Source organism: Anomaloglossus baeobatrachus, chromosome 9 (assembly GCF_048569485.1).
Source record: "Anomaloglossus baeobatrachus isolate aAnoBae1 chromosome 9, aAnoBae1.hap1, whole genome shotgun sequence".
NCBI lineage: Eukaryota > Metazoa > Chordata > Amphibia > Anura > Aromobatidae > Anomaloglossus > Anomaloglossus baeobatrachus.
In genome coordinates this window covers 122,519,353-122,542,296 of record NC_134361.1, presented here as the reverse complement: position 1 = coordinate 122,542,296, position 22,944 = coordinate 122,519,353, and the positions used below count along the sequence as shown (strand labels likewise).

The following is a 22,944-nucleotide window of genomic DNA, read 5'->3' as shown; positions in this document are numbered from 1 at the left end:
CTGTCTGTGTCTGTCTCTTTCCCTGGCTGCATTGTGACACGCCAACATTCCATTTAAGGGAGTGGCTGCGCATTCTTCTGAAGTTCTGGCTGCCCTGTGGCTCCCAGCTCTATTCGCTTTAATGGAGGCAGGTTTTTTGGTGAATAACTGTATAGCGCGGGGTTAAAATTTCCCCTCAAAACATAGCCTATGACACTCTCGGGTTCCAGAAGTGTGAGTGTGCAAAATTTTGTGGCTGTAGCTGCGACTGTGCAGATGCCAATCCTGGACATACACACACAGACACACACACATACACACACACATACATACACACATTCAGCTGTATATATTAGATTGTATTTTAATAGGGAAAGCTTTATGCATATTGTATGTTATATAGGGATAACCCTGAAAAATTTTATCAATGACAGTCAAATGTCAAGCACTTTTAATTTCTGCTCATATTTTGGTTTCTATTTTGCATGTGAAATTATTTTGGTTTTGGTTCAATAAAAATTGTTTTGTAAGGTGAAGCATATTTTTCTGATATGTAGGTTACTGTTTTCTTAATGTTGCCAGTATATTTCCTATATCTTATAATAATGATGCTGCTCCATGGAAACTATACGTGCTACAGAAAAACTATATACACTTTTAAAATAAGGACAAAAAGATGATTCATAAAAGTACAGTCAACTGCGATGATTACAAAAAATATTTTTTTTAAGACCTATTTTACAAGTCAAGACAGTATATAAAAAGAGAGACTAGAAAGGCAAGTAAGGGATGGGGATTGAAGAGGTAAAATATAGCAATAAGGAAGGGGGTAGGTGGAAGGAGGGATCATGCCTGGCCAGCTCGGCCCTCTACTCTATATTCACAGGTACGCTGTGTCTCTATTCCTATTCTCCTGTCAACCAGAGTCTCATGTCTGGTGATTCTCTAAACATAATCCATGGTGCCCAAACTACTTCCACTTTATCTTTATTAACCATCACTTGAGCCCCCAGGGTCTCCATCTTAAAGATATCATTAAGTTCCGCTACCAAGTCAGCTTTGCACACGGCTTCAGTTTGTCTCCAAGGTCTGGGGATCAAATTCCTGTCTGCTGTAAAAAAATGCTTCAACAGGCCCTTTTTAAATCCTGACACTGAGATGTCCCCCAAGGAGAGCAATGCCAATTCCCTCAATGTTTTAATCTGTCAGAATGATAATTTACTATGGAGCTGGAACACACTATCATAGAATTGTCTGACCTTAAGGCACGACCACTGAATATGAGTGTATGAGCCCTTCTCCATCTAGCACCTCCAGCATATATCCAGAGCAGTCAGAAACACCGCGTTGATAGTAACTGGACACCTGTACCACTGGGATAATACCTTTTAGCTCCTCTCCTGGGACACTGCGTTCATAGATGACTTCTTTACCAAGAGGAAACATATTTCAAGGTCTCTTGCGAGAAGGAGCAACCCTATTTTGTCCGCCATTTCCAGATGTACCCAGGCAAGCCACCAACCTCACACCTATGGCTCAAAAAAAGGTCATAAAGAATCAAGACAGAATGATCTAATGTCTCCTTCCCTAGGCAGAGGGTCTCAAATGATGTAAGTTGTCTGTAAATATCAGCTTGTCTAGTTAGTGATCTAATTAAACTTTTTAATTGTTCATAGAAGAACCACACCTTTGGGGGAACAGCCGTTTTTGGAAGGAGACTGCTCAGAGGCTTGATTCTTGTAGTATTAACAAAGTCATATACTATGGGGGGGGTAAAATTTTAATTTTTATGCTCTTAAAACAGAAGTTTATGTCACACAAAATAGTAACTATATAACATTTCCCACATGTCTACTTTACATCGGTGAAATTTTTAAAACATTTTTTTTTGTTAGGAAGTTAGAAGGGTTCAAAATTTATCAGCAATTTCTCATTTTTCCAACAAAATTTATAAAACAATATTTTAGGGATCATATATTTGATCTAAAGTGACTTTTAGAGGCCTTTTTTGACAGAGAATACACAAAAATGACACCATTTTAAAAACTGAAACCTTCAAACTGCTCAAAACTACATCCAAGAAATGTATTAACCAATTAGGTGCTTTACTGGAACTAAAGCAATGTGGAATGAAAAAAATGAACATTTTACTTATTCCCACAAAAATGTTACTTTAGCCACTTTTGCATTTTCACAATGGTAACAAGAACAAAATAAACCATACAAGTTGTTAGCAATTTCTCCTGAGTATGCCGATACCTTACATGTTGTGGAAGTCTACTGTTTGGGCTGACAGCAGGGCTCGTAAAGGAAGGAGCTCCATTTTAATTTTTTAACTAAAAATTAGCTGGTATCATTAGAGGCGCCATGTCGCGTTTGGAGAGCCCCTGATGTGCCTAAACAGTGGACCTTCCCCGCGAGTGACCCCATTTTGGAAACTAGATCCCGCAAATAATTTATGCAGATGTTTGGTGAGCATCTTGAACCCCTGGGTGCTTCACAGAATTTTGTAACATTGAGCCATGAAAATAAAACAAATATTTTTGCTACAAAATTGTTACTTTAACCAGATAGTTTTTTTTCACAAGGCAAACAGGAAAAATTCTCCGATATTGATAATGCATATGTGGTGGATATTAACTTTTTGGCCGTATGGCAGGGCTTGAAAAGGAAGGAGCACCATTTCACTTTTTGCATGGTAAACTAGTTGCAATTATTAGCAGACACCATGTCGCATTTCGAAAGCCCCTGATGTGCTTTAACAGTAGAGCTCCCCCGTAAGTGACTCCATTTTGAAATCTAAACCCCTCAAGGGATTTATCTAGATGCTCAGTGAACAAGTTGATTCCCCAGGTGCTTCACAGAATTTTATAATGTTGAGTTATGAAAATAAAAAATACAACTTTACCACAAAACTGTTGCTTCAACCAGATAGCTTTTTTTAACAAGGGTAACAGGAAAAAATGCACCAAACATTTTACTGTCCAATTTCTCCAGAATACACTGATACCTTATATGTCGTGGGAATCAACTATTCGGGTCGTCGACAGGGCTCAAAAGGGAAGGAGCGCCATTTAATTTTTTGAATGCTAAAATAGTTACAATTGTTAGCGGACGTCATGTCGCATTTGGAAAGCTCCTGAGGTGCCTTAACGGTGGAGCTCCCCATAAATGAGCCGATTTTGGAAACTAGGCCCCTCAAGGAATTTATCTAGATCTTTTGTGAGCACCTTGAACCCCCAGCTGCTTCACAGAACTTTATAATGTTGAACTATGAAAATAAAAAATACATTTTTAACCAAAAAAATGTTGCTTTAATCCCAAATTTTTCATTATCGCAGGGGTAACAGGACAAATTGAGCCATAAAATTTGTTGTGCAATTTTTACTAATAACGTTAATACCACATATTTGGTTGAAAACTACTTTTGTGGCACAATGAAAAGTGGAGAAAGGGTAGAAGCGTCATATTTGAGTTCAAATTTAGTTGGAATAATGTGCGGGTACCATGTTACATTGGCAGTGCCTATGAGGTGCCAGAATGGTAGAAACCCCCACAAGTGACCTCATTTTGTAAAATAGACACCTTAATGAATTTATCTTTGGTGAGTATCTTGAACCTCCAGGTGCTCCAAAGAATTTTACAATGTTGAGCCTTGAAAATGAAAAAATATTTTTTTATCCACAAAACTATTGCGTTAACCACAAATTTTTCAAATTCACAAGGGTAACAGGAGATAATGAACCATACAACTTGTTCAATTTCTCCTGAGTACACCAATAGTGAAGAAGCGAAGAAGCAAAATATTTGAGTTCAGATTTAGTTCGAATGCTGTGTGGATACCATGTCACATTGGCAGAGTCCCTGAGGTGCCAGAAAAGCAGAAACCCCCAACAAGTGACCCCATTTTACAAACTGCACAGCTCAATAAATTCATCCAGAAGTGCAGTAAGAATATTGACACTACAGGTGTGTCACAAAATGTTATAATATTGGGCAGTGAAGAAAAAATAATCGCATTTTTTCCACTAAAATGTTGTTTTAACTGCAGATTTCCAATTTTCACAAAGGGGATAGGTAATAAAGGCCCCATAATGTGTTACACAATTTCTCCTGAATGTGGCAATACCTCACATGTGACTGCAGGCCTCAGGAGGGAAGGATTGCCATTTGATTTTTGGAGCACAGATTTTCCTAGAATAGTTTGCCGACACCATTTGCAGAGCCTTTAAGTGCCAGAAAAACAGAAACCCCCTCAAGTGACCAAATTTTAGAAATTACGCTGCTCTGGAAATTAATCTTTTCATGTAGTGACAATTTAGTCTCTGGAAAACACCCATGGTGTCAAACACAGTGAATGTTGGAGAATTGAAAATTGCAAATAAGCCCTTGTCATGCCCAGTACATTGTAGTGCCCATATATTATGTCCAGCTTGTGCTTCTGGAGACCTGCACCCCATAAATTAAGCGGGCTTTCCTCACTATAACAATGCAAACATGTGGACACTAACTGTGGTTTAGGAACATTGTGGGGCTCAAATGGGAGGGGGGTGTTTGGATTTGGGAGCACAGATTTTGCCGGATTTCTTTTTTGAGGGAAGAGTGTTTTTCCAGCGGCTTTGTGTTACCAGTAACATGGAAGTCCCCTATATTTCTATTAACTAATGATGAACCCGAGTATGGTGTGTTTTTGTGGGTTGAGTTGAATGCTATTTGGTGGTGATTTGGGTATAGAACGTTTTGTATCAGTTCCCATTTATCCTGTGCTCTATGCTGAGCGCTGACATCAGGGTTTCCATCTACATCAACAAAATACCTGATTCAGGTGAAACTTGAGATGGATCCATTCACTAATGAGGCAGCAGAGTTACTCTGGACTTTGTTTGGACTCTTAAGTGGGGTCCGTCTTTTCAAAGTTGAATAAAACTGTAGATGACCGCACTTTTGTGCATGCATAAAAAGATCGACATTGCTGCACCACAGGCCAGATATGACGTGAAAGTGACTCCTTCATTACAGTGAATATTACATTGGAAATTATGTCGGAATGATGTATTTTGGAGATTTACATGATAATCCCTGGTGTAAACGCTCAGGGTAGAGAGCAGGATAAATGTAAGCCGCGCAGTAATGTGATCTTTGGGAGACACAATCAAGAACTCAACATTACAGCAGTTGAAGAATTGGTTTTATTTTTTTTTTTTACCCCGTTCACCATGTAGTGTAAGTGATTAGGCGGCTTTATTCCTTAGGTCAGTACTATTACAGCTATACAAGGTTTATATAGTTTTTTAGGTTTGGCTACTAATGTAGCATCCCACGGGGCCTGGGGAAATATGCGTCACCGGGCCGGTGAGGTACAGGGAATGCCGCGGGTGGCCCTGCCTGGCTTAGTGGCCCTGAGGTGTACAACAAAAGGAGATTGAAGGATGGGATGGGGATGTTGGGAGTTGAAGTTGTCTCATGACACTACCTGCGACGGCTTGTGAAGCCGACTTCAGACCTGCTCGAAACTGTAGTAGCTTTGACAACTCTCATTGAAGCTGAATTCCAGAAGAACAAGAAAGTTTCAGTGGCATTTATCGATCTCTCTGCCGTATATGATACTGTGTGGAGGGAAGGACTTTTATATACATTTTTGAATGTAATTGCATGTAAGAAAATGATGTACCTCTTGAACAATATGATTGCAAATCGAACTTTTCATCTTGTTATGGGCGATTCAACCAGTTGTAAGAAATCTTTAAACAATGGACTGCCCCAGGGATCAGTGCTGGCACCTCTCCTGTTTGCCCTGTACCTAGCTGATATTCCTAAAACAGTGTCATGGAAATTTGGATATGCCAATGACTGGGCACTTGGTATGGTAAGCAAAACAATGGAGGAAGCAGAGGATGTTCTTACAAAAGATCTTAGTGTAATGGGAAAGTACTTCCGGCAATGGAGATTAAAACCTAACCCATCAAAAACGGAAGTTTGTTGCTTTCATTTACAGAATGCAAGTGCTAAGACTGAACTTAAAGTACAATTTGAAGGCCAATCTGTTAAACACAATTTCAATCCTAAGTACTTAGGTGTAACCCTTGATAGAAGTCTAACTTTTAAATCCCATCTGGATAAATTGGCACAGAAACTGAAAGCACGTAATAATATTATTCAGAAACTTTGTGGATCCTCCTTGGGCTCGGCAACATCTGTTTTGAGAACATCTACTCTTGCCCTGGTGTACTCTGCTGCAGAATACTGTGCTCCAGCATGGTTAAATAGCTGTCATGTAAACTTAATTGACACTCAGCTGAACAACTCTTTGCGTCTAATATCTGGTGCTATTAGACCTACACCTGTTCACTGGTTACCTGTGCTGAGTCATATCGCACCCGCAAATCTAAGAAGACAAAAGCTCCTACTTAAAGAATACACTAAAGTAGGGAATAATGAAAAACTTCCAATACACCAAAATATCAGAGGTGTTATAATACAACGATTGAAATCAAGACACCCACCCCTCCAAACTGTAATCACCTTGCATGAACAAGACTTCAATTTAGAGGAGAAATGGCGAGAACTTTGGGTCAATGTAGTAGACGGTGATCCCCAAATGTTCCCTAATTTACAAAACCCTTCACCAGGCTTCAATCTACCAAGGAAAACATGGGATACTCTAAATCGTATCAGAACAAACTTTGGCGTTTGTGCAAATTTTATGTATAAGTGGGGAAAATATGACTCTCCGTCCTTTGACTGTGGAGCAGATCGTCAAACTATCCAGCACATTGTTGAGGAGTGCCCCCTGAGATCCTACCATGGTGACAAGAATGATTTCTATATTGTAAATGATAACGCTGTTGCATATATAGAAAATCTTGATATTCAACTTTGATTTTTATCCTTTTGATATTTTTCAATCACTGTCTATTGTCTGGTGTTTATTTTTATATGATGGTAAGGTATACATTCATACGATTAAATTAAAAACCTGTGACACGCGGCCAGGGATAGCCGCCGCTGCGGTCGCGGTCCTCTGGGGCGGATGGTGTCGCAGCTAGGATAGTTCAGCTTGCTGCAGGTGAAGCTAGGCCCCAATGAGGATGATGGAGGGAGTAGTGGCCGTTGGCGCCGAAGCGTGGGGTGACGGCAGCGGCAATGAAGGAGTGACACAGACGTTGCGGTTCCAGGTCTTTTACTCGCAGTTTGTGGGCTGCCCGGAGGCACCGATCTCCACTGCGATGGGCTCTAGCCGATCCCAGTTAAGTGAAAGGTCAGAACCGATGCAGTAGTCTGTGGGCACTTCCTTCTTGCACTTTTTAGTGTGGTTCCTCGTGACCTGAAGTGCTTGGGGACCCCTGTTTAGTGTTAAAGTTCCTTTCCCGTGTGCAGGTGGCGTGGATCCGCTGTGGGGCCTGACTGTAATCACGACTCCAGACCCCATGTGCCACTGTCCTCCAGGAACTTGTGGTGGCCAGAGGGACATGGAATCCCTGTTTCTGGCAGATTCTGGTGGTCCAACTGCGCCGGTTTCAAGGGAGCAATGAAGCTCTCCCCTCGCAACCTTGTTTCTCCTTCGTCCCACAGGAACTACCGGTCAGCCAGCTCCTCTACTGTCACCTCCTGCTCCTTCCAGTCCTAAATGTAGCAGCTCTGAAGCACTCTCCACAACGACCGTGTTGTTCTGAGTCTCAGACTATTCTGAGGTAAAAACTGTGTGTCCTCTCACTTCCCCTGTGCTGCCCCCACCTTTCTGACGACTTACTGGTGGCTAGGAAAAACCCATTGTTATGGTGACAACTGTTTGCTCAGTTCTAGCAGGAAAGCACCTGAGCTGTGTGTGTTGTGTAAGTGAAAACCAGTGGTTATCCTCTTCCTTACCCGGGATGAGTATTGCACCTTAAATCAGATGCAATACCCTGTGGTGTCTGAAGCCTCAGGGGCACCACACTAATAAAATAAAGGTTTCTTTGCATCACTGGATTTTGAAGGTTAGTTTTTTTTATTTCTCTGCCGCCATACATGTGATGGCTTGTGTTTTGTGGGATGAGTTGGAGTTTTTATTGGCAACATGAAGAAACAGCAATACAGGAATAGCTTTGTTGTGTTTTACGCCGTTGACTGTGCCGCAAAAGTAATCAGACAGTTTTATTCTTCAGGTTAGTACAGTTACAGAGATATCACACACACACACACATATATATATATATATATATATATACAGTGCCTACAAGTAGTATTCAACCCCCTGCAGATTTAGCAGGTTTACACATTCGGAATCACCTTGGCATTGTGACATTTGGACTGTAGATCAGCCTGGAAGTGTGAAATGCACTGCAGCAAAAAGAATGTTATTTCTTTTTTTAAATTGTGAAAAGTTTATTCAGAGGGTCATATATTATTCAACCCCTAAAACCACAAGAATTCTGTTTAGTTCCCCTAAAGTATTAAGAAGTATTTCAGGCACAAAGAACAATGAGCTTCACATGTTTGGATTAATTATCTCTTTTTCCAGCCTTTTCTGACTAATTAAGACCCTCCTCAAACTTGTGAACAGCACTCATACCTGGTCAACATGGGAAAGACAAAGGAGCATTCCAAGGCCATCAGAGACAAGATCGTGGAGGGTCACAAGGCTGGCAAGGGGTACAAAACCCTTTCCAAGGAGTTGGGCCTACCTGTCTCCACTGTTGGGAGCATCATCCGGAAGTGGAAGGCTTATGGAACTACTGTTAGCCTTCCACGGCCTGGACAGCCTTTGAAAGTTTCCACCCGTGCCGAGGCCAGGCTTGTCTGAAGAGTCAAGGCTAACCCAAGGACAACAAGGAAGGAGCTCCGGGAAGATCTCATGGCAGTAGGGACATTGGTTTCAGTCAATACCATAAGTAACTTACTCCACCGCAATGGTCTCCGTTCCAGACGAGCCCGTAAGGTACCTTTACTTTCAAAGCGTCATGTCAAGGCTCATCTACAGTTTGCTCATGATCACTTGGAGGACTCTGAGACAGACTGGTTCAAGGTTCTCTGGTCTGATGAGACCAAAATCGAGATCTTTGGTGCCAACCACACACGTGACATTTGGAGACTGGATGGCACTGCATACGACCCCAAGAATACCATCCCTACAGTCAAGCATGGTGGTGGCAGCATCATGCTGTGGGGCTGTTTCTCAGCCAAGGGGCCTGGCCATCTGGTCCGCATCCATGGGAAGATGGATAGCACGGCCTACCTGGAGATTTTGGCCAAGAACCTCCGCTCCTCCATCAAGGATCTTAAGATGGGTCGTCATTTCATCTTCCAACAAGACAACGACCCAAAGCACACAGCCAAGAAAACCAAGGCCTGGTTCAAGAGGGAAAAAATCAAGGTGTTGCAGTGGCCTAGTCAGTCTCCTGACCTTAACCCAATTAAAAACTTGTGGAAGGAGCTCAAGATTAAAGTCCACATGAGACACCCAAAGAACCTAGATAACTTGGAGAAGATCTGCATGGAGGAGTGGGCCAAGATAACTCCAGAGACCTGTGCCGGCCTGATCAGGTCTTATAAAAGACGATAATTAGCTGTAATTGCAAACAAGGGTTATTCCACAAAATATTAAACCTAGGGGTTGAATAATAATTGACCCACACTTTTATGTTGAAAGTTTATTAAAATTTAACTGAGCAACATAACTTGTTGGTTTGTAAGATTTATGCATCTGCTAATAAATCCTGCTCTTGTTTGAAGTTTGCAGGCTCTAACTTATTTGCATCTTATCAAACCTGCTAAATCTGCAGGGGGTTGAATACTACTTGTAGGCACTGTATATATGTATATAATGTTTTGCCACTTTTACCATGTTCACTGAAGGGGTTAACTAGTGTAACAGTTTCATAGCTCAGGTTGTTACGGATGCGGCAATACCAAATATGTGTACTTTTTTTGTTCATTTACTTTTTTACATGAATTTACTTATTTATTGGAATTTTTTTTTGTTCTTTATTTGTTGATTATTTTAAAAGATTTTTACTTTTTTACTTAAGCAGGCTTTACACACTGCGATATCGGTCCCGATATCGCTAGTGTGGGTACCCGCCCCCATCTGTTGCGCGACACGGGCAAATCGCTGCCCGTGCCGCACAAGATCGCCCAGACCCGTCACACATACTTACCTGCCCGGCGACGTTGCTGTGACCGGTGAACCGCCTCCTTTCTAAGGGGGCGGTCCGTGCGGCGTCACAGCGACGTCACTGAGTGGCCGCCCAATAGCAGCAGAGGGGCGGAGCTGAGCAGGACGTAACATCCCGCCCACCTCCTTCCTTCCGCATTGCGGCCGGGAGGCAGGTAAGGAGAGCTTCGTCGTTCCTGCGGTGTCACACGGAGCGATGTGTGCTGCCGCAGGAACGAGGAACAACCTCGTTACTGCTGCAGTAACGATTTTTGAGAATGGACCCCCATGTCACCGATGAGTGATTTTGCACGTTTTTGCAACGATGCAAAATCGCTCATCGGTGTCACACGCAACGGCATCGCTAATGCGGCCGGATGTGCGTCACCAATTCTGTGACCCCAACGAGTTCACATTAGCGTTGTCTTAGCGTGTAAAGCCCCCTTTAGTCTCTCTGTGAGACACTAACTTTCACTTGTCTGATCACTGATCTAATCCACTACAGTGTTTGATCACTGCAGTGGATTAGGCCTGTATGTGCTGCACTCGCACAACTGACATTTCACCTCACATACCATAGTGTGTGAGGCTCTCCGTAGCTGGGTGACCCAGGGTTGTCATGGTGATGATCAAGGGTTGCCATGACAGCGAACAGGTTCCTGTCATCGCATTACAGGGTCCTGATAGCCTGGGAGAAGTAAGCGGTCCCTCTCCCTGCCTCCTGAATGATGCAATCGCATTGATTGCTGCATTTAGAGGTTGAAACTGCCAGAAGTGGTGCGGGAACCACTCCTGGCATTGAGAGCTCGGTGTCAGCTGTAACATCAACCGCAAACCCAGCGCAGGAACCCTAGAGATTGTCATGACGTACCCAGTACACCCAATATTGGTAAGGGCTTAATGCAATTACATGTTTCATTATGCACATTTATTTCCTTTGTATTTGGCTGTACACCCTTTAGAATTAATACTTGCAATCACTTCCTCTAATCATTAACAAACTTATTACACCTCTCAAGTGGAATTGTAGCCTACTGTTTTGCAAACAGCTCCAGGTTTCTCATATTTGAAGGGTGCCTTCTCCAAACAGCAATTTTAAGATCTCCCTACAGGTGTTCAATGGGATTTAGAGCCAGCACTCTGTTTCCTGGTGTTTGCTGAAGTATGTTTGGGGTCATTGTCCTGCTGGCAGAGCTATGTCCTAGGACGCTGACACTCGGCACTACATTGCAATCCAATTACTTTGGTGATCTTCAGATTTCATGATGTGTTGCACAGAGTTAAGGCACCCAGTGACAGATAGAAAAACAACCCCAAAACATCTTTAAACCTCCACCATATTTGATTGTAGGTACTGTGTTCTATTCTTTATAGGCCTCAACACGTTTTCAGGAAACAGTAGAATGATGTGCTTTTAGAAAGTTCTTGTTGGTCTCAACTGTCCATAAGATGTTTTCCCTTAAGGTTTTTGGTTTACTCGCGTACGTTTTGGCAAACTGCAGTCTAGTTTATTTATGTCTCTGCGCCAGCAGTGGGGTCTTCCTGGGTTTCCGGCCATAGCATTTAATTTCATTTAAACGTTAACAGATATTTCGCACTGACACTGATGCACCCTGAGCCTGAAGGACAGCTTGGCTGCTTATCCACTATGCAGACTATCCCACGTTGCAACCTTTGATCTATTTTTCTCTACTGTACACGTCCAGGGAGATTAGCTACAGTGCAATGGGTTGTAAGCTTCTTGATTATGTTGCACACTGTGGACAAAGGAACATCAATATCTCTGGAGGCAAACCAAAATTGTTGAAAAATATCAACAATCTTAAGGTTAAATATCCACAAATAGTTCTGTTCTCCTTTTTTTCTCCATGCTTAGTTTGGCACACACAGAAACACAATGCAAAGATTGATTAAACTTTTCCTCTTTTTTTCAGATTTACGGTGTTATTTTCATATTGCCCAAACCTGTAACTTGCCACAGTTGAGTTTGAACAAGCATCACATGCTTGAAACAAAATTGTTTACCCACAGTTTTGGAAAGGTACAAACAATTTAATATGGCCCATTTTGGGGGTTTTCTGTGAATTTATTTGCCTTTTTTTATTTGTATTTTTTGGTATTGTTCTTATACACACAAAGGAAGTAAACATGTGTATAACAAAACACGTGTAATTAATAAATATTTTTTGGGGGAGAAATACTTCATTTTATAGCACAACATCAAGGGTGCCAGCACTTTCGGACATGACTTTATGTAGTGTATAGTATAAGTGTATAAGTACAGATAAAGTGAGATCACTGATGATATTATGAAAACCAGCTCTGTAATACAGGTAATACAGTGATTACCAGTGATGTTTACAATTAAAATAATTTTCTGTTGTTTTTTCCTTTATCTGGTGCAGACCACTATGACTTGTTCCAGAAGGATTTGTCTCCGCAGAATGAAACACACAGACATCTATAAATGATTACTAATAGAGCACTTGCCCCACCTTTTCCCCCACTTATACATTGAGCTGGCTAAAGAAAAAACCTTCCTGAAATGCCGGTGTCTCTGCGCTAGCCTGCCACTCCCGTGCTGCAGGGATGCGGACATACCGCTGCTGCCGGACTGTGATATCCCCCACCTCGCCATGATCCTCCATGTGCTCGTCTTCTGCCTCCTGCTCCAGGCAGCCTGTGCACACGTATGCGCCTTCCCGGCTTTTCAAGTGCCAAAGCACCATTTCCTGGAAATGCCTCTCAGCCTATGGCAAAGGTTACTTAAGGCATCGTCTCACTAGGGGAGGTACCTGAGCAATGTGGTCAGTTAGTGTCTGCCTAGCTAGCTAGTGGTCAGGTGCTGTACACCCTGTGTCCTCTATCTACTACAACTGCCATACCTTCCGTTCCACTCTGTACCAGCCATTCAGTCCGCATCACTCGTACCTGCCTGCACCAGACACTGTACCTGTCCGTATCTGAGTCCATCCCTGCCCTGGGGGTCAGTTAGCACAATCCTGAACAGTGCCCTGGGAGTGGAATCTGATGTCTACAGGCAGCCAAGCCCATCCTCACCATCTGAGGCTTTGGCGTATACCCGGTAGTCACTTAGTTAAGCCCCTGCCATGTCATATCCCTCCTATGGTCCAGTGGGTCCACTCCTGCGAGCCACCTTAACCTTTACACTTCTTTTTGCTTTCCTCCACAGTAACAGTTTCCCTAAAAATGAAATAAATGAAAGTAGTGTTGACACTCTTTCTCGCCCCCTCACAGTAGAAATGTCCCCCTCTGTGGCCCAAAAACTGTGTTAATACATATGTCTCCTATTGTGGTTACCATACAATAGTGCTCTCATACAATAGTAAGTTAGCACTATTGAAATATTTGTATTGTAATCTTTTTGTCCATATACAGTACTAATGTCCATCTTTTTGCTTAAATACAGCAGGTATCCATACCTCCTTAGTGGCACCAATACAGTAGTGATATACATTTAGTTATTGTTTCAGGTCTCAAGTGGGTCATTGTTAATGTATGGAACCATAATCGAGGAAATGATTACTATTCACGATCGTGACCCCATACATCAGTAAAATCCTTCTTCTGTGGACCCATACATTAATAATATCCCCCTTGTGACCCAAATGTAGTAATAATGTCCCCCTTTGTGGCCCCAAATAGTAATAATGCCTCCCACTGTGGCCCTATATATTAATAATGTTCCCAAAGTGGCCCTCATACAGTATAAAGTCTTTTTCTGTGGCTTCCATACAGTATAAAATCTCCCATTATAGTCCCTATATAGAAAAATATCTTATTGTGGCTTCCATACTATAAAACTGTCTCCCATCATGGCCCCAAAACAGTTTAATATCTTTCATTATGGTCTCACTACAGTGTAATGCCCCTCATTGTGGCCACCATACAGTGTAATGTTACCCTCGATGGTACTCTTTAGATGGCAATTTAAAAACAAACAAACAGGTATTCCGTTCTCCTGTCCTCGGTCCCACGACAAACAGCTCTTCCTTTCTCCTCCATCACCCAGCACAATGAAATACCATCATTGTGTCATCTATAATGGCATGATGTTACCTGATGACGCTGGCATCTGATAGGCTGGAGGCGTGTATGAGCATTACGTAGCAGAGAGAGAGTGACTTTCTGCTCTGCAAGAGTAGAGAATGACTGAGGGTGCATCTGAGGAACCATAACAAATTGAAAATATTGCTGGCAATTGTTTGGTGAGGCAGTCCATGCCTGCATGTAAGGGTACGGTTCCACTTGCGATTTCCATGTGTGAGTGCGATCTTATAAAACATCGGATTGCACTCGCACCATGCAAAACTATGGGGCAGCATCCATCTGCGATTGAGTTTTCATGCCACAGTGGCATGCGGAATGAATTGCAGCATGCTGTGTTTGACAGCGATTGTCGGCTCACGCACCCCTATGCAAGCCTATGAGAGCATGTGAAACATCGCACTATACTCGCATGTAATACGAGTGCAGTGCGATATACGCAGAGACAGGCAGCAGAGAAGATGTGGAGAAAGTGCTCCCTCCCTCTTCACAAGACTGTGATCGCAAGATCGCATCACAGTCGCATGACCCTCCGCTCACACTTGTAGCAAAAGGTCATTAACATATCACTTCCGATGCTCTCACAACGGAAGCTGTACGCAAGTGGAAAAGTACCCTTACCCATATGTCTTACTAATATAATTTAATAAAAACGTACATTATAATTCATGATATGTTAATGTACTCTACAAAATACATTTTATACCTTGAAGATTCTTTGTTCCATTATCCTTTATGTTTATTTCTTGGTTGCCATCTAGCGATGGGTGTGAGGTCTTCTTTCCTTGTGTAGCTTAGTCTTTACGTGTATTGTATTGATAAATCCCAATAACATTTTTATATGATATATAAATTATATAATATATATTGAATCCACACTTCCTTCTGGTAAAGGGGTTAGTATTTTCCTTGGTGGTAAGGTTTATTGAATAATGATGAAAATGTAGATTCTGTGTACACTGGCATATAGGCTTTGATGCTGTAACAGTTTCAAATTGACATTGATTTACCATATTGACTTTGAAGGGGTCATCCAGGTCCTGTTGTGATTACATCACCTCTATCATGGCCACTGAACCAGTCTCTGATTTCTTTGCAGCATGGCTAGCATACATCATTTGAATGACAGGGTTTAAATAGGCACTTAATATTTACCGTAATTTACTATTTTGTACGTTTTTTAAAAAATCCCGAACCACTCTATTAAATTCAACAAGGTCAATCTGGGTCCATTTGGATAATTTCAAAAATGAATGTGTCACAGTATCAAAGCCTTAATGCCAACAAAAAGAGAGCTTTATTTTTTATCATTGATCGATAACCATGACCACCCACGATAGCGGCCTCCACAGTGTGTGGGTAAAAGCGAGACTTCAGCTCCAATAACATGTCTGTCTCGGAGTATTTGCCTTCAGGAGATGACTCTCTTTTATTTAGGTCTAAAGAAACAGTGATGGACAGAATATAATCTCATTGCACTCCCGTCTCTGTCATCAGTTTCTAATTATCCTCTGCTTTCAGACAACTGCCCAGAATTTAATAAATTACCTCTTGTGTGGAGCCGGAGAGGACTAGTTGTATTGGTACAAGGACAGGCCTGTGACTGTGCCAGGGATGCACAAATATGATTTCCTCCACAGAAGTTCTTAAACTGAAAGGCAATTTGTTTTCTTGTGCAGTGTGCTCCTCTGGCTGAATTCAAGCAGACCTGGTCTAGTTCATCGGGAGCTTTTTAATTGATCTCTGGAATGCTGATACGTACATGGGGCCGCCCACACATCTAACCATGTATATTCAGCATTTAATTGCTTTTCTGAGAAAAGGTAGGTCAACCTGACCATGTGGAACCACTCTGCTAATCCACAGCAGGTTGAGCCCCCTGAGTCACAATGTGAATACACAAAACATTTCCAGACCAAAGCAGAAATCACATTCAACTTTATAAATGTGTGCAGCCAAATTATAGAAAGACAGAATGCAGATTTGTTTGCTACTTTCTACAAGACACTGAGATATTTCAATCCATATAGGTTTACACATACACAGAAAATTCAAATACATACATTAAAAAAACGAGAGCCATATAAAGCATAAAATTGATAAAAACTGATTTTTTTTTTTGCTTTTCCAGCTAAAATTATAAGAAGACAAAACAGCCATAAAGATTCCCAGGACCTACATACTATCAACTATTAAATATGGAACCATCACTGCAACAGTGTGCTAAAAATCTTAGCGGCAGCAGAAAGGCGGCGACAAGGAAAGGATGAAGGCGGCATGGTAAGAACAGGCATCTGAAGCATCAGATCTGTCAGTCCTTGTTTCCCAGCATTACAGCCTCCATACATTAGCTCATGTGACTGTGATACAATCTGCAGACGTCCTGTACACCATACTCCGGGGAGAGTCGCCTTTGGTACCCGTCAGTAGACAGCGTCTCCAATGCCCAACGGTCACCTGTAGAAGTAAGGCACTGCCCTGTTCCATCATATGTTCACCGCTTACCTTCAGTCGGCCACAACTGCCTACCTACAGACGTTACGTTATCTAACAAATGAAGGTCATGACGCTGCCTTAGTATCTTAGGTAGACATATATGTAAAATAGGTAGTTTCAAAAGTCCTCATTAAAATGCGTGAGGGAAAAGTCAAGTAGATAAAAGGCAATATCTACTGTGACAAGTAGGTATCGTGCAATATATTGTCCTCAGACATAAATGGCTCAGAGCTGCTGAAGCAATATGTGAGATACAAGGGGCAGGCAAGCTGCTGGCAGCACTTAGGTAGGCGGCTCCAAGCATCTTGTAGCTAAGTGATATAAATGCATTGTGTGTGTGTGTGTGTGTGTGTGTGTGTGTGTGTGTGTGTATATATATATATTTTACACTTTAGGTGGGGTTTTTTGGCACTGAGCGGCTTTGATTTAGTTCACTATGCGAAGCGAGAAGGCAATAATTAACCCCTGCACCGCCACGGAAACACAGCACGTAGCAAGAAGCTGGGCAAGTGGTTGGCATTTGCTAAATCCACAGGATTGCAAGTACCGCTCCACTCAGGCTTTTACTTAGTTGTTACTACTTAATCTCCATTTTCTCTGTATTACCCAGCAGGGATTAGGAATAACGAGTATTTTTTCCTGGTACGGCTTGTAGCTCTGACTGCAACATAAATGCAGCCACTGATTTATGAGATAAACATGGAAATTGAAAGTGGTTTCATTTTGTACTTTGCAAGTGTCAGTGTTTTATTGATATGCTGCTTACATTCTCCCATCCAGGAGGCAGACCAGGAAGCCCAGGGCTGTCACTAACGCATTGTCCAATGCAGTCATTTTACAACACTGCCTAATGTACCCTTAAGATATTTACAAGAAGCTTCTTAAATATTAGCTTCATTTTGGGGAAAGGTCTTTCAAACGGTTAAACTAGCAAAGAGCTGGAGGTCAGAGTGACACAGTGAGGTTTTCTCTTGGCGTAAGATGAATGCAATGTGTATTTTACTCTATGTAGATAAAACAGAACCCCCCACCCAAAACCAATTCCCTATTCTGTACAACTGCATATTAAAAGTAAAATATTCTCCTATCCCATGTATGAAGACAGTAACGTTTTAGGACATAGTCACATGGTATATAGCTAAAAATCTAGATATTATCCTGAATATCAGAGGCAATTCTATATATATTTACTATATTAACATAGCAATGGAACAATTTTTCATTTGTGTAATATATTTTTCTTAAAATTAACATTTCAGATTGAAAATATAATGCAAAGTATGGGTGGCATGCAATCAGCAGGAGGAGTGGAAAAGCTTAACACTAGAAGTCCCAGAGAGGGGTCATTTAACATTTCTACCATTGGAACCCTATGGAGCTCGAAATTCCTGGGACTTCTAGTGTTAATATATATCCAAAGTAGAAAACCCACAAATTCACACCACTCACCAAGAACTATAGAAACTTGATCATTTATTCCATTAGTGGACAAGGACAAGGAGGCCTTGACGGAGCATGGCATCAAGCAAAGTGGTTATAGGTAGTTTTTACCATGCCCCTATGCCGCTGATTGCATAAATGATCAATTGACTCTATATTTTTGTGAGTGCTTTGGATTTCATACTTTGGATATCTACTTATACTGGGCCACCGACCGAGCACTGCCAAAAAAGACAGCAGATCCATAAGCATGGGGGTCATCTGGGATCTGTAGTATTATGGTATGTAGCAGTGCCAGCCTTCTTTTCTATATTGTGCTCAGATTAGTATATATATATATATATATATATATTAGTAACAAATTACTCAGCTCTTTCTCCTAAAAAAAAGCTTGCTGGAACAAAACTGTGTGGCAAAACTCGGACTTGTGACTTTGGACTTACTTGTATGTCATGCTCTTTCTAGGCACAGGGGTCTAGTAGGTGGTCCTAGTCAGTGACTGGCGGCCCTCCCTGTATAAGTGCACCTACAGCACTAGCTCCTCCTGCTCCTAACATGCTACCTATAGATATCTTTGCAGGCCGATTCCCTTTATAGGTGAGATATCCCCATTAAGATGTTGCTGAATTCTTTGGTACTTCTTTACAATCAGATGCTTTCATCTGAATAATTTTTATTAAGAAATCAAATAGGTATAGTGCAAATCTGTATTATGACCACCGGTCTGTGAGATACAGAAGGAGTTAAGATCAAACAGACTCTTTCTTAGTCCTCATGTACACTTCTGAATAAGGGCTCCATGTTGTAGGGAGTCATAATGGAGCAGATAGGTCCATGGGGCCTTATCATACAATTTCTTTTGGAGGCATAGAGATGTTTTACCTGTCAGATTTGCTATAAAAATGATGTTCTGTTGTATTACAGAGGTATTTGAAGAAATGCTTCTAGAGGAGAACATATCCGACATATGGCTCAGGATTGTTATTTTGCTATTACGACTATGCCCACGATTTGGTGATTGTGAAAAAGTGCTGAATTAGAATGCCATCTATATAAATCATTTCCATAATATGATTAGGTCTACTTTCAATTGTCTGCAATTTGTGGATTAGATTTCAGAAGTGACTCATAAGATAACGCATGTGCAGGACATAATCACCTTGCCTTTATCACACTGATCATAATGTTATTTTGATATATTAATAGAGCTGCGGTTGACAAAGTAAATGCCCTTTTTTTTCTTTCACGAAAGCCACCTACAATGCTCTGAACCCTGAGTTCATCCAGAGAACTCTAGAGAACTGCACAGTAGAGGGCGCTGGTATCAACACAACATCAATCTGCAAAAATATTCGAAAGTGAAAAACTGAAATACCTCGTCCCTCTCTAGAAGTATTCATTTACAAAATATACTCCTTATGTACTTTGGTATATTAGAAGTTAGCCCCCTTCCATACTAAAAGGGACCCTACAAGCCCAAGTGTATGAGGTGACAGTTTAATAAGGCATGAGCACAGTCCAAACTGATGACAATACTCAGCTTCTTTCTGACCTAGGACTGGCTCTGATTAGGGAATAGCTTCCACAAACCACAGACATCACTTGTCTTGCTCACACTGCTTTTATCTTATCTCATTGTTCTGAACAGTGACCTATTGTCTCTATTCTCTGTGCAAAATACCATCCTCAGCAAGCTGACCCATATGGAATCGAGGCTATTAACCCCTTTCTTAATATACCCATAGGAAACTCATCACCTTATCGTGCTTTATGTATAAAATATTTAAAGGGAGGATAAATGTAAAGTGCTCATCATTTAGTAAATCATTTTGTAAAGCTAAATTATATCCATACAAAACTTATACATATGTATGGTTTTTGTGTGGCTCAAAATTGCATAGAAATGCCGCAAAAATATATTTTATCATAGTGCAAACTTGCTTTTATAGGGAACTATTTAGTGCTCTTGCACTGGTGGTTCTGCTGGTCCAAGCCCAGGAGACATTTACCACCAAAAGCAAGTCAAATATAATAGTTACAGATCTAGTAAATAAAAATCACAAATATACTTCAGATCTATCACTGCATTCATTGTACAAATACAGTATATGGATATAAAGGCACGGCCTATATGTTTGCTTCATTAAAGGATTAACCCGTTCCCCCATGGACCTTCATCCTCTAGTTTTTAAAGAAGTTCTAAACATAAAGTATGTGGCTTATACATTGTATATAAAAGTTTCTAGAGGGTCTTTGAAATGTGAGTTTACAGATAAATATACGTTTTCCATGAAACATACATCCATAGATAATGGATGCCAGGCTTATGCCTAGGGCAATGATTAACCCTAAAAACTGAAAGCGTTGTGTCTGATCAGAAGCATACTGCTCATCAGCAGATGCTTTTATGTAATGTCATGTATATGATGCTCCAATGAGGTGGACTATTTATGTTTCTCACCTGGAAGTGGGCATCGGCAGAGATGGCAGAGAGACATGCTAGCTGTTTTCTGTCATTGAACTTGTCAAATATCGTGTGTGAGAGAAGCTGGCTAGAGATATCCTAATTCTAATGATCATGTGATGGTATTGTATCTAGTCTGCCATCCTGGAAAATCTCTGTTCTGAGAACATGATCCAGAGATAGTCCCATCCTAGGGACAATTCCCGCCAGTCACCACTGTCTATTCAACTGTATAACAGAAAAGTAGCTCAAATTATGAAGAACTGTTTTGTTGGTTTCAGAGAAGACTGTGCATATTACACATCTTATTTGTATTGGGTCTGTAAGTTATTTCCAACAATGTATTATGTATGTATACTCTAGTCTGATAATGGGCAGGGATGGAGTCACTGGCTGCTAATATAAATTATAGGACAGCCCAGATCTGTTCTCTCCATTCTTTATTCTTTATGCCATAGTTAATAAATTGGGTGTTTTCACATTTACCTTTATGGCTGAAATAAGTAAATTATTATTGATTCGTGTATAGTAAAGAATTGGGCTCTTATCGGAAGGACATCTGAAATGCTAAAGCTAGTGGTGATTGTATGAGGCTTTTTGTATAGATTTATGAACTACACAAGATGAATTTTCACTTTTGGTCAATTAGATGTAAATGATTTGACTTTGTGGAACAAGTGATTTTTGAAGATCCTTATAGTAATTTAGTGAGCGCTGACAGTGCTTGAGGCATCTGTGGCCTTCACAATGCTAGATATAAAGCTAAAATTATAAATTTTTCTAAATTCTACTTATATGTGAAACACTTGTTGTAATGTAAAGTATATAAACTGCAGTTGTGATTAGATTCTGGATATATACACGGCTACTAAAAAGTGAGATGAAGTGAACATGCTAAAAAATGCAACAGAAGCATGTTACATGGAGCATGTGGTAGAAAAAAAAGCCTTAGTGTTCAGATTTACTGTCTTGGTCTTTATAATCTAAAGATACAGAAGGATTGATTGAGAAGAGACAACCTACATGAGTAGACCAAGCCATCTAACTTTAGAGGGTCTGTAACTGAAACGGTGCTGACTTTATTCCTCAAGAATTTCTGTGTATTTATCTGAACGCTTCCTGTCTCCTTATCCCTTGCACCATCAGTCGATTCAGAACCCCATATTTTAAGTACAGCTGTAATTCTCAATCAGAGGGTCATGTATCAGAGGTGTTGTTTCAGTGCAGGCTCAAGTACTCAATCATCCCTTTGGCTTTTGGAGTAGCCCCGACGTCTCCTGGCTGGAAATCAAGAGTGCATAATCAGCCTTCAATCTATCAAAGAAAATAGGCAAGGATAAAATACTGCTTGCCATTTTACCCAGGAATTGCAGCCAGGAGAATAAGTGCTTTTAGTGTACATATCTGTATATATGAAATCTGGGTTTTACCACCCCCTGCACTGCTTGTTTGTAAAGTATATACTGATGTGTAAGCTGACAAAGAATGTATGCACAGAACTTAACTTGTAATTCCCATATTTCCTTAGAAATTAACAGTCTATAATCCAATACACACAACTTCCATATTCTGGTAGTCAACTCGCAAATGTTCTCAGATCAGTCTTCTGGAGCCTTGTGGATCGGTGACATGGCACACATCTTTGAATGTTGCTTGCATGACAGCTGTCTTTATCACACACAAATGAAGAGTCATGCCTGTGTGGCATGACATGATGAAGGCTGCAAGTAGAGTCCATTTTGCATATCTGTACATGGTGACCCTTAAGGCACACTGCAGGGGGAGAGAAATGGCCCAGAGGGGCTCTTCATGAATTATGGAAATAGAGGGGCTTGACTCTGCCAGACAGAATCTTGGGAACTTGTACTGAAATTATTTCAGACATCATTTCAGGGAAATCCACGCTCACCATCTGAGCCTTCACAAAGAGGTCGAATGTAAACTGGTGCAGCTCACGAGCAATCTGAAAAAAATACAAAATCATGTAACCATATATACGGATAAAGGAATGGATCACATTGTAGAAAGAGACAAACTAAAATGTGTGAATAAACAGTATAGCATATTACCAGTAAAGGGCATATAAGACTTGTCTTACATATGTCTAAGTATGAGCAACACCAAAAGCACTTCACAAATATGAAAGGCAATCCGCTGACTTCTGAAACGAGATGTGCATCACTTCCTATTTGGTAGATTTATAGATGGACATTCATTTTGGCTCATTTTTTCAGATATAGGAAATATTCATTAAAAATAGTTATTGTGGTCTATACATGCTGCTTTCCATTCGGAAATCAAACGCTGCAGCAATTCCTGAAAACAGTCTAAAGATTTTAAAGCTCATTAGAATGCGGCATTTTTT

At 40.9% G+C, this 22,944-nt stretch overlaps 1 protein-coding gene across 1 annotated transcript in view; it reads right to left on the bottom strand.

Annotated features, from left to right (window-relative positions):
• Positions 1 to 15,566: 15,566 nt before the first annotated feature.
• The window catches only part of AR (androgen receptor), a 1,201,765-nt gene continuing 1,194,387 nt past the window's right edge, over positions 15,567 to 22,944 (bottom strand). The window contains exon 8 of the mRNA XM_075323978.1: positions 15,567 to 22,542. Within this exon, the coding sequence (XP_075180093.1) occupies positions 22,387 to 22,542 (156 nt within the window). The 3' untranslated portion in view covers positions 15,567 to 22,386. The remainder of the gene's footprint in view (positions 22,543 to 22,944) is intronic.